This window comes from Heteronotia binoei, chromosome 21 (assembly GCF_032191835.1).
Source record: "Heteronotia binoei isolate CCM8104 ecotype False Entrance Well chromosome 21, APGP_CSIRO_Hbin_v1, whole genome shotgun sequence".
NCBI lineage: Eukaryota > Metazoa > Chordata > Lepidosauria > Squamata > Gekkonidae > Heteronotia > Heteronotia binoei.
Window position 1 is genome coordinate 144,808,263 of NC_083243.1, and position 12,322 is coordinate 144,820,584.

Consider the following 12,322-nt stretch of genomic DNA (forward strand, 5'->3'; position numbering starts at 1 on the left):
GTTCATGTTTACCTTAGTTCTCAAGATTTGAGCCACTTGGTGGGAAGGGCGGGATATAAATTACAAATAATTAAATAAATAAAATAAGATTTGGACTTCTCTGTCTCTCTATTGTCTCTTGCTGCATGGACAAGATGGAGTTCTGAGTTAAAAGCTTAGTTCTTCATGGCTTGTGCCTGTGCCTCCTTAGTCAGAAGCTTGAAGCTACAAGTTCTTCTTCCTTGTGTCCTGAGTTCAAATAACCTCTGTCTTTCTCCCTTCTATTTTGGGATGACACAGGGCGTTTTCGCACAGGGCTTACCCTGGAACGACGTCCCTCTTCACCATGCAGCGTCTGCGCGGATTTCGCACCAACTGCTCCGCGGAACCAGGAAGAGCTGCAAGTGCTGCGGCTTTTGCGTCGCAAATGTAAACCGCCAAAAACCAGTTTACATTTGCGACGCAAAAGCCGCGGCTCTTCGTGGCTCTGCGGAGCAGTTGGTGCGAAATCCGTGCAGACGCTGCGCGGTGAAGAGGGACGTCGCTCCGGGGTAAGCCCTGTGTGAAAACGCCCAGTGTGTCCCTTCCTGTCCCAAAAGAAGAGTTTTTGATCTGTCGCTGTAACCATCCCATCTTCAGGAGTCTAGGTGACTTGCCCCTTTTGAGACAAACAGGGTATGGGGTGGTGAAACATTGTCCTGCTTTGGCTAAAGTCATTAACATCTGAATGCCATTTTCTTGGAGCTTAATGGCTCTTTCTTTCAACCTCCTCTTTTCTGCCAGCTTTTAGTTTACAGTTGAGCTCCTGCTCATGGACAGAGTATAGTCATAGTAACTGAAATATTGGGGTGAGTTCTAGGGTGGAGGGCATTTCTACACAGTTACTATTAATGTCAACAGGAAAAACTGTACTTTGCATAGATACTTTTTCTTTCTTTATGAGCTATGTGAAGTGACTACCTATTAATATGATTTTAGGAAGCTGGGATTTGGTACTCGTGATGTGACTTGGATATTTCTTTTCCTGTTTTCTCTTGCTATGGGTGATATATTTCTTTTTCAGATAGGCACTGTGGTGGTGAGCTTGGGGAATTTACTGGATACATTGAATCCCCAAACTATCCTGGAAATTACCCTGCAAATACTGAGTGTACCTGGATGATAAATCCACCTCCAAAACGGCGTATCCTGATTGTGGTTCCAGAAATATTTTTGCCAATAGAAGATGAATGTGGGGACTATCTTGTGATGAGAAAAAGCTGTAAGTTAATGTAAACCTTGTACAGAATGAAGGAAACTGTATGTTCTGCCTGAGTCAAAGCCAGTTGTTTGAAATCTAGCCCTAAAAAGTAGCAGACTTCATGTGACTACAGATTTGGCAGTGGTTTCAGTTATCATGGATAAAAGATTATACTGTATTTCAGAGTAAAATGGGGGGGGGGGCACAATGATTCAGGGTGAGACAAAGAAATTCTCCTTTTCTTTATTTACTCCCCTCCTAACCACCACCTCTCATGATGTGTTGGTTTGCCAATTACCCGCTACAGCTACAGGTCATACGCTGTCCTGGTTGTTGATGCCATAAGACCTCTTCTATCTTAGCCCTTGTGGATCCAAGGGTGCAGTGTCTTCAGAGCAGCAACTTTTGAGTGCTCTGGTTTTATGGGTCTGGGCCGTCTTCCAGCCAGCCAGCTTCTTGCTACCACTGTTACGCCAGCTTAAGAGATACCAGGGTATAGACTATAGTAGCAACAGCTTTCTTGTACTTTTTTCCTTCTGCCTAGAAGGACAGAATGCATACATAAAAGAGGCTTACTAAGGTGTTGAGGGGCAGCTCCCTCATCTGACATCCCCAGCTTTCTTTGACAGAATCCAGGTCTGTAACTAGCAAACTGGATGTTAGCCATAGCTGGCACAGTACTGTTGTGAGGCTAATGTACATGAACTAGCTGTGACTGCACAATTTTTGGTTGTTACCTCTTTCTGTGGTGCAGACATTTTCCCTTATGCAGGTGTTGTTGGCAGAGTAATTATCACAGCAAAGGTGCACAACCTGATTAAAGTGTAGATAAAGCTCTATTCAGGAGCTAACATACTTGATGGTAAAGAGGAGAGACAGAGGGCGTTTTCGCACTGACCTTAATCGGCAGCGACGTCCCTCTTCACCGCGCAGGATCTGCGCGGATTTCGCACCAATTGCTGTGGAGCACCCGGAAGAGCCGCAAAGTCCCGCGGCTTTTGAGGCGCAAATGGAAGCCGGGTTTTGGTGGTTTCCATTTGCGCCGCAAAAGCTGCGGGACTTTGCGGTTCTTCCGGGTGCTCCTCAGCAATTGGTGCGAAATCCGCGCAGATCCTGCGCGGTGAAGAGGGACGTCGCTGCCGATTAAGGTCAGTGCGAAAACGCCCAGAGATAATGTCCTGACTACATCACTAGGTGACAGAGAGAAAGAGACTAAGTATGATTTTTCAGTGAAGAAGCTGGATATTACCCTAAGGGTAGCAATCTGGAGACAGACAAGGAATGCCTTTCTCCCACTGAGAGAAGGTGCTGACCTCAGTATCTATCTAATGGACTTGTTGCTGCCCCCTACAGGGTCTTCTTTTCTTCTTTTTGCTCCAGACATTGCCTGTTCCAACAGCTGTGGAGGTTTTTTGCCTATTTGGAATAAGAATTGCTAATTGATTGGACTATTAATGGTATATGTTTAGGCTGAAAAGCTGGAATCTCCCAGCTTTGTTCTGCTGAGTCATGCCCATCCCTCAGTTTTGCCAGTCACCATTAATGGCACCAAAAGTTTAATATTTTTGTGTGTGTACAGAATGGGACAATACTGTCTGTGTTGCAATCAGAATTCCACTTGGGCTGTGCACTGAGGTTAGACTGTTCAATTGAGTAAAGGGATGTGTGCATGAGCATGGATTCTTTACAGTCTTATGACCATCTTGTTCAGTGAGCTGGCTTTTTATTAGCTCAGTTTGTTGCATAGGTGGCTGAGCTGTGTTTTGTGCAGAACTTGCATTTCCAAAGATACCTTATGCAAAAACGTATTTCCTTTTTTGTTTCTTGGGCTTTTAAAAGTGAAATGTTATGTTTAAAACCAATAACACATTTTCAATTTTCACATACAGATAAAACAACAACGCTTTGTCAGTAATGTGTGAGAAATGTTATACTTTTTTGGGGGTGTCAGCAAAATATTTTGTCGATAACAGGTCATAGACAAAATTGGGTAGTTGCTCATGGATCCAGTGCTGTCATTTTTTTTTAACTGTCAGGTCACAGCTGACCCCATAGTGTTTTCAAGGCAAGAAATATTCAGAGGTGGTTTACCATTGCCTGCCTTTGTGTAGCGATCTTGAACTCCCTTGGTGGTCTCTTATCCATATACTAACCAGGGTCAACCCTACTGAGCTTCTGAGATCCAATATTGAACTTCTGATATTGAACTAGCCTGGGCTATCCAGTTCAGGGCTGGTCCAACATTATTCCTTGAGTCCTCATGACAGTCTTTCTCCTGTGGCACCATGGGACTGTTCTTAGGAAGGGGAAAAGAACACTAGTAGTTGCTTAGAAACCACTTAGATCATCCTATAATGCTCTTAAACAGTCTGATGCGAAGGAAACATGTTGATGATTGTCATCAAGAGAGTCACCTTTTGCCTCTCCTCAGCAAGCCTCAGGCAGAGTAAAAGTGCAGTAGTGAGGTATTCCAAGAAAACAGAGCGCTTCTTCAAGACAAAAAGTATCATATGGTTGTAGGACTTGTGGGGTGGGAGAGGGGAGAAAATAAGGAGACGAAGATTTGGTTTTTATAGTCTGCTCTTCACTACCTAAAGGAGTCTCAGAGCAACTTACAATCACCTTCCCTTCCTCTTCCCACAACACACCTTGTGAGGTAGGTGGGACTGAGAGAACTCTAACTGTGACTGGACCAAGGTCACCCAGCTGGCTACATGTGGAGGAGTGGCATGCTCCAGATTAGAATCCACTGCTCTTAACCACTTGTACCATTCTGGCTGGAGGAAGGATATTGTTGTTCAGTAGGAAGAAGTAAGCTAATAGAAGTCTGATACCTGCATGTTGTACATTTTGTTTGAAAGCTTCCTCAAATTCTGTGACCACATATGAAACCTGTCAAACCTACGAACGCCCAATAGCTTTCACGTCCAGGTCTAAAAGGCTGTGGATCCAGTTCAAATCAAATGAAGGAAATAGTGCTAAAGGATTCCAGGTCCCTTATGTAACATATGATGGTAAGTAGCTATTAAGATTTGATCAAACTGAAGTGTAAACATTTCAGTACTTTATTTTCTTTGTTTTAACTTCCAGTTTGCCTGATCCCAAGGATTCAGGGGCAGATATTTATATAGATTGGGTGAATATTTTCTCCACCAGTTTCCTGGGTGCAAGGGATATCACATGTTGGAAAAATTCATCGTTTGTTGGTGTCATGTCTGGGTAGCTAGTATTCTTGACTGACCTCTATGTCTTCAGTCTCTCAGAGACAACATGAACTGCGTGTGAAGCAGAGGGGGGGCCTGTGAATGGTAATCTCAGCCTTTTCGCCTATAAAATCAGATTTGTGGGCTTCCAGTTTAGGTCGGAACTATGGTGTGAGTGGGTGGTTTAAGCCTTGCTCTCTGTACTGCTTTCCAAACCAGAAATATATCCAGTAAGACAAACAGAAAGGATTTTTTTTTAGGGGGGGGGGGAGGTTGAGAGATGTTTGATTTGCATAATGCCTTCAGAAATTGAATCAGATTTTGCATTGTATGTTGTCAAGGCATATTTCTACACAAAATGGCACTGATAGGCATTTTAGAATATCTCAAGGTTGGGAGTACTTTGACATGCTCATAGCCTGTCCCCCCCTCACCACCACTTTTTGCAGTGGTTGAAATTTTGTGTTTTATGATTTAAACAAACCTGTTATGGTTTGTTGCACTATCCTGGAAGAGGCTACCTCTTGTGATGTCTATTTCACATTTACTGCTTTGAATCTGAGTTTAGGACTACTCAGTGTTTTGGGCAAAACTAATTTCTTGCAAGAAAATTGGCAGCTTCTCTCTCATGTGATCTCTTTAGCAGTGATCCCAGGCTAAACAGCAGCTATTCTGGGGCAGTGTTCCCTCTAATTTTTTCCCCTTACTGAGTTCACATCCTTAGAATATAACTGCTGTGGTCTTAAAATGGCAATGGGACAGTGCAAGACCCTAGTGGCTCCACATTTCTGTGTTAACAAGTGACTTAGAGCTCTGGAGCAACAACCAGCAGAAAATGTCTGGTCAGGGCATGATGAACTCCAAATGCTTGAAGGCTTCATTACTTCATCTTTGGATTTGCTGCATAAATAGCAATTTTCTGATCTTTTTAATAAAGGCAGGATTTGGTCCAAATGCTTGCGACTTTGCTTAATTTAATTCCCATAAAGAAAACACATCATTCGAAACAAGATCATACATTTGGTACAAAAATAACAGGCTGTTAAACAATGGCTTCCTTATTATACATGTCAAGAAGGAAAAGTAAGAACATTTGATGAAGAGATATTTTTAACACCACGTGGAGTTCTCTAGCAAAAAATTTCTTTGAAGTACACCACAGACAGTTTATAGAATCATCTAAGACTGCTTATGATTTCTGCCTTGGAGAGATTAACAGTAAACAGCTCAGTATGCAGAATTTTCTCTCTTCTTAGTAATTTATGAAGTTGCTTTCATCAGAGCCTTTTGAAATGTGTTAATGTTGTTAATCTGAGAACCAAGCAATAGTCTTGATTATACATGAGTAAACATTCACTTAAACTAAGAAGATGAAGATATTGGATTTATATCCCGCCCTCCACTCCAAAGAGTCTCAGAGCAGCTCACAATCTCCTTTACCTTCCTCCCCCACAACAGACACCCTGTGAGGTGGGTGGGGCTGAGAGGGCTTTCACAGCAGCTGCGCTTTCAAGGACAGCCTCTGCCAGAGCTATGGCTGACCCTAGGCCATGCTAGCAGGTGCAAGTGGAGGAGTGGGGAATCAAACCCGGTTCTCCCAGATAAGAGTCTGCACACTTAACCACTACACCAAACTGGGATAGATTGGTCATTTATAAGCTAACATGCCAAGGGATTTCAATAGAATTGATGGGGAGAGTAAATGGTGATGAACTAAGACATCAGATTGAAATTCATTTGAATCTGGATTATGTGTGGCCTAATATGCAAAGGAGTTCCTGCTACAAAAAAAGTCCTGGATACACTGGTATTCCATACTGAGAGAGAACATGCAGTTGTGACCTTAATCTCATTGAATCAATGGACCACATAATTTTAAGCTGCCTTGAATTTTAAAAACTCACACAGGAGCTGATTTTCCCCCTAATTAGTAAGGATTCTGCTTCTCCAACTGCTGTGACTTCTAGGATACTGAGCAATGAAAATGGATGAATTACATATAGGGTTGCTAGATTTTTGGCTGCCATTGTGAAAATACAGAAACATTCTAAAGCAACTACATAAGCATTATGTGGGTAGATTTCCCACATAATGTGGGTAGATTTCCCACATTATGTGGGTAGATTTCCATTAATTGCTTAAACATAAACTCTCAGCAGCTGTTTGAGACTACTGGGTCAAATGAACAGTTGTAGAAAAGAAAGAATGAATATATCCATGTAAATCCCTTCTGTGAAGTCCAAAGATGTATCCTATTGATATAACTAAAGGAGATATCTGTGGTTCTGTCACTGAATCAGCAAAGCTGATTGATTATGTGTCTCCGACAGAGGATTATCAGGAACTAATAGAAGACATCGTCCGGGATGGTAGACTGTATGCATCAGAAAATCATCAAGAGATCCTTAAGGTACATTTCCTGTATTACTTTTCTGTTGAAAGAATGACTAAGTATTTAAATTTGCTACAGACTCTGAAAATAAACAGTTCATGGGTTTCCCCATCACTTGTTGGGTTGAACAACTTTAATTGAGAGGAAGAGAACAAACATGTGAAAGGTGAGCGAGCCAAGGCAGAACCAACCCCCTCCCCGTACACATTGCCATTGCTTCTGCAGTCTTTATTGTTATTATTATTAGATTATTTATAGTCTGGCTTTCTCACGGAAACTGGCAGATTACATAGTGTAAACCAAGCATGGTCAACAGGATGGAACATCCAAGAAGCAATAGAATAGGGTCTGGACTACAGAAATCTGAAATAATGCTGAAATAAAGCATTAGCTTTTAAACATGTTATTCTAAGTGGTGTAGAAATGGCCAAGTCTGGAGCACAATTAGTGTTAGGTAGCAATACTGTAGTGTCTGTATCCCTTTACCAATTCAACTTTTTGATCATTTCATTACAGCACAGTTCTAATTACACTTGTGCAAAAAAGCCCTTTTGAATAATTCCATTTTGCTTAGTCAGTGGAAAGCCCAGGAGAGTGGAGCCTTCCTAAACTCATCAGGGAAGCCATTCTGAAAGGTGGGGGCTGCAACAGAGAATGCCTAGGTTCAGGTAGTGTTGATTTTGCCCATTTGCAATGCAGAGGATAGGGAGAGAGGTGATCCTACAGGTAAGAGGAAACAAGGCCACAAATGGCTTTGTATGTGATAGTACTTTGAATTGAGCCCAGTAACTAATAGGCAGACAGTGGAGTGACTGCAGAATGAGAGTGGTGAGCAGGGTTTTTGTTGAGCAGGAATACAGTTATGGCTGGCTTGGTGTCAAGGGGTGTGGCCTATATGCAAATGAGTTCATGCTGTGCTTTTTCTACCAAAAAAAGCCCCGGTGATGAGCATGTTCCATCTAGCTTCCAATAACCTAGCTGCAGTGTTTTGAACTAACTGGAATCTCTGGATTTACTTTGAGGGGATACCTATGTGGAGTGCATTGCAAGTAGTCTATGTATCACTATGGCAAGTATTCAGGAGACCAGATTGACTGATTAGTAAGGGGGCCATCTTTCAGGCTAGGCTGAGTTGAAAGAAAGCATTTTTTTGCATCTGCATAAAGCTGCTTCTCCAGCAGTGATGTTGCATCCAATATAACCCCAGGGTTTTTAACTGAGTCAGCAAATATTAGCTGAACCTCACTGAAAGTAGAATGCACAAGGTCCTTCAAGACCTCCACCTTCCCTATCAGTTTCACTTTCATCTTGTCTGGTCCAGTTTTAATTTATTTGCATTCAGCCATTCAAGCACAGCAGTCAGGTAGCAGCTCAGGACCTCTACTGCATCACCAGGGGATTTTGATAGAAAGATGTAAAGCTGGGTGTCATTGACATATAGAATCATAGAGTTGGAAGGGACCTCCAAGGTCATCTAGTCCAACCGCCTGCACAATGCAGGAAACTCACAAATACCTCCCCCTAAATTCACAAGATCTTCATTGCTGTCAGATGGCCATCTAGCCTCTGTTTAAAAGCCTCCAAGGAAGGAGAGCCCACCACCTCCCGAGGAAGCCTGTTCCACTGAGGAACTGCTCTAACGGTCAGAAAGTTCTTCCTAATGTTGAGCCAGAAACTCTTTTGATTTAAATCATCCCATTGGTTCTGGTCCTACCTTCCGAGGCCACAGAAAACAATTTCACACCATCCTCTAATTGACAGCCCTTCAAGTACTTGATGGTGATCATATCACCTCTCAGCCGCCTCCTCTCCAGGCTAAACATGCCCAGCTCCTTCAACCTTTCTTCATAGGACTTGGTCTCCAGATCCCTCACCATGTTCGTTGCCCTCCTCTACACCTGTTCCCGCTTGTCTATATCCTTAAACTGTGGTGCCCAAAACTGAACACAATACTCCAGGTGTGGTCTTACCAGAGCAGAGTAAAACGATATCATCACTTCACGTGATCTGGACACTACTGTTGATACAGCCCAAAATTGCATTTGGCTTTTTAGCCACCGCATCACACTGTTGACTCATGTTCAGCGTATGGTCCACTAAGACCCTTAGATCTTTTCACACATACTACTGCTAAGACAAGTCCCCCCATCCTATAACCATGCTTTGGATTTTCCCTACCTAAATGCAGAACTTTACATTTATCCCTGTTAAAATTCATTTTATTGATTTTAGCCCAGTTTTCCAGCCTGTCAAGGTCATCCTGTATCCTGCTGTATTTGCAACCCCTCTCAATTTAGTATCGTTGGCAAATTTAATAAGCATTCCGTATATTCCTTCATCCAAATCATTTATAAAGATGTTGAACAAAACAGGTCCCAGGACAGATCCTTGAGGCACTCCACTTGTCACTCCTCTCCAAGAGGATGAGGAACCATTCACAAGCACTCTTTTGGTGTGATCTATCAACCAGTTACAGATCCACCTAATGGTAGCAGGATCCAAACCACATTTTACCAACTTGTCAACAAGGACAGTATGTGGAACTTTATCAAAAGCCTTACTGAAATCAAGATAAACGATGTCTACAGCATTCCCCTGATCCAGCAAGGTAGTCAGGTTAGTCTGACATGACTTGTTCTTGAAAAACCCATGCTGGCCCTTAGTAATCACAGCCATCCTTCCTAAATGTTCCAGGAGTGACTGATGATTTGTTCTAAAACTTTTCCAGGTATAGACATCAAGCTGACGGTTCGATAGTTACCCAGATCCTCCTTTTTCCCCTTCTTGAAGATGGGGACAACATTCGCCCGCCTCCAATCTTCTGGCACCTCTCCTGTTCTCCAAGAATTCTCAAAAATAATAGCCAGAGGCTCAGAAATTACATCCGCAAGCTCTTTTAGAACCCTTGGATGCAGTTCATCTGGACCTGAGGGCTTAGTTTCATTTAAAGAAACTAGGTTTTTATGTACTACCCGTATGCTGATCATAGGTTGGAACTTCATACCCTCATCATATGTTCTGTTTTTGCCATGTTGAGCACTGTTTCCCTCAGAAGAGAAGACTGAGGAAAAGTAGGAATTTAGCAGTTCTGCCCTCTGTTCATTACCTGTTACAATTTCACTTTCCTGCCCTCGCAATGGGCCTCCCATGTCCTTGCTCTTTTTCTTACTCTGCACATAAGAAAAGAACGCTTTTTTGTTGTTTTTAGTATCTTTGGCCAACCTAAGCTCATACTGAGCTTCAGCTTTCCTAACTTTTTCTCTACAAGCACTGGTGATTTGTTTATATTCATCCTTGGCTATAAGGCCCTCTTTCCAATTCCTAAAGGAATCTTTTTTATTTCTCAAGTCTTTAGAGAGCTGTTTATGGAGCCAACTTGGCTTCTTTAGGCTTGTTCCATTTTTCTTCTCATAGGAATTGTCTGTGATTGCACTTTCAGTATTTTGCTTTTAAGAAACTCCCACCCCTCTTGAACCCCCTTCTTCCTAAGTATTTCTGACCATGGGATTTTACTCAGCATAATTCTATGTTTATCAAAGTTTGCCTTTCTGAAGTCCAACCTATAAGTCTGACTAAGTATAGCTTTTCCCTTCCCTAAGACTGTAAATTCCAAAATCACATGGTCACTACTGCCCATGACATCTGGTTCCAAACCTATGAGTGATTTCTCTTAAACACTTTACTTGAGGTTGAATAACATGGGAGATAAGATTGCACCTAAGGAACACCACAAGATAATTCCAAACTGAAGATAGATGGTCTCCAACAGCAATTTATTACTTTTTACAATTAAGGAAACTTAGACAGATTCTCACCATAATTCTCCAATTCTGGCATATTTATTGCCTTTGCTGTTTCCCCCCACCAATTGAACCCAGATAATAAGCAGACCAAACCTGCCATTCTTTTAATCTGTTAAAAACATTTCCACTATTTTGCATGCGCACTGCTTACTGCCTGTTTGTAGCACTGTTCACTGTATTCAATTTCATTGTCTGATGCAGTTTGCATGCATGCAAAAGCTTATAAACCCTGAATAAAATTTTGTTGGTCTTAAAGGTGCCATTGGATTCTCACTCTGTTCTTTGAGCCTGATTTATGAAAAATGATTTAAACAATTCCCAAGGTATATTTCTGCTTTGGAAATGAAAACTATGGTAAAACATTACTAGTTGCCTAACAGTCACATATTCCATCCCATGGAATCACAGCAACAATAATAGCGATGGTGCATCGATATCAGTGTGTAATTTAGCCTGATTCTTGAAGTTGCTTTGGTAGCCCTCTATATTTACAAAGAAATGGTAACACAAAACAAGAGTTGTGATTTACTTTGTAACTTTCCCTATACCTCTCTGTTTAATAGGAGCTATAATGTAATGTCTTTTTGGAACTCTTTCTTTAATGCGTCAATAAAAGCCTGCTTTGTTCTTTCAGGATAAGAAACTGATAAAGGCATTGTTTGATGTTTTGGCACATCCACAGAATTACTTCAAGTACACAGCACAAGAGTCCAGGGAGATGTTTCCAAGATCTTTTATTCGGCTTCTGCGTTCTAAAGTCTCCAGGTTTTTGAGACCTTACAAATAATGGACTCCATATTTTGAAAACTTTCCAACTGTACAGCAGGAAATTGTGATTTCCTGTATTATAGGGAAGTCTTCAAGAAGCTGATAGTCAACTGTATACAGTGTGTACATTTTTTAAATTAAAAATATAATTATTTCATTTCCAGGTGTTTTCTTTCAGTCATCACATGATCTGCTGCTTGAGCATATGTTAGACAAGGCTGGACACTTTTTGTCTCTAATAAAATTGTGCTAGATGCAACTGCATAGACTTGTTGTGTTGCTTCACCAGCAACATTAATACTATCAAACTGATTACAGTTGAAAGGATAAGCTAGACTCATAACATAAAACTCTTCAGCCCTGAAAGGACAGACTTAGAATTCTGTGTTATGAGGTTTTCTTTGGACTGGTTCACACACATCACCATGCTTTGCTTAAATAGTCATGGGAACATGAAGACTCCTGAGTAAATTTAGCAGCCATGGGATAAGAGGACAGGTTTTCTTATGGATTAAAAACTGATTAAATGATAGGAAGCAAAGAGTAGGAATGTAGGAATAAATTGACAGTTCTCACAATGGAAAGAAGCAAGCAGTGGATCCCATAAGGATCAGTATTGGGGCTGGTACTATTTAATTTATTTATAAATGATCTGGAACTAGGGGTGTAGTGGCCAAGGTTGCAGGCTGCTCATACAATACCTGAGCTGCGCTTGTATGGCTGTACTTATATGTGCAGCCTCTGAGACTGCCATGCTGGTAATAGTTCAAAATAGTAACACCTTCATTTTGGATGTCCCATTGGCTGTGTATACACATTTCAACTGAAGGCACCCATTCAAATAAACTGTTTCCCAAGTTTCATAAGATAGATAAAACCTATGAATTTATGGATGTAAATACAGGGAGGTTATCTGAAAGTTGGATTTCATCTTGGA

The 12,322-nt window shown here is 41.5% G+C and overlaps 1 protein-coding gene across 7 annotated transcripts in view; it reads left to right on the forward strand.

Moving 5' to 3' along the window:
• Nucleotides 1-11,542, forward strand: part of SCUBE2 (signal peptide, CUB domain and EGF like domain containing 2) — a 95,020-nt gene extending 83,478 nt beyond the window's left edge. For all 7 annotated transcript variants that reach the window (XM_060261754.1, XM_060261757.1, XM_060261753.1 and 4 more), the window contains 4 exons: nucleotides 1,043-1,240; nucleotides 4,081-4,233; nucleotides 6,753-6,832; nucleotides 11,252-11,542. In XM_060261754.1, coding sequence (XP_060117737.1) covers nucleotides 1,043-1,240; nucleotides 4,081-4,233; nucleotides 6,753-6,832; nucleotides 11,252-11,404 — 584 coding nt within the window. In that variant the 3' untranslated portion in view covers nucleotides 11,405-11,542. The remainder of the gene's footprint in view (nucleotides 1-1,042; nucleotides 1,241-4,080; nucleotides 4,234-6,752; nucleotides 6,833-11,251) is intronic.
• The last annotated feature ends 780 nt before the right edge of the window (nucleotides 11,543-12,322 follow it).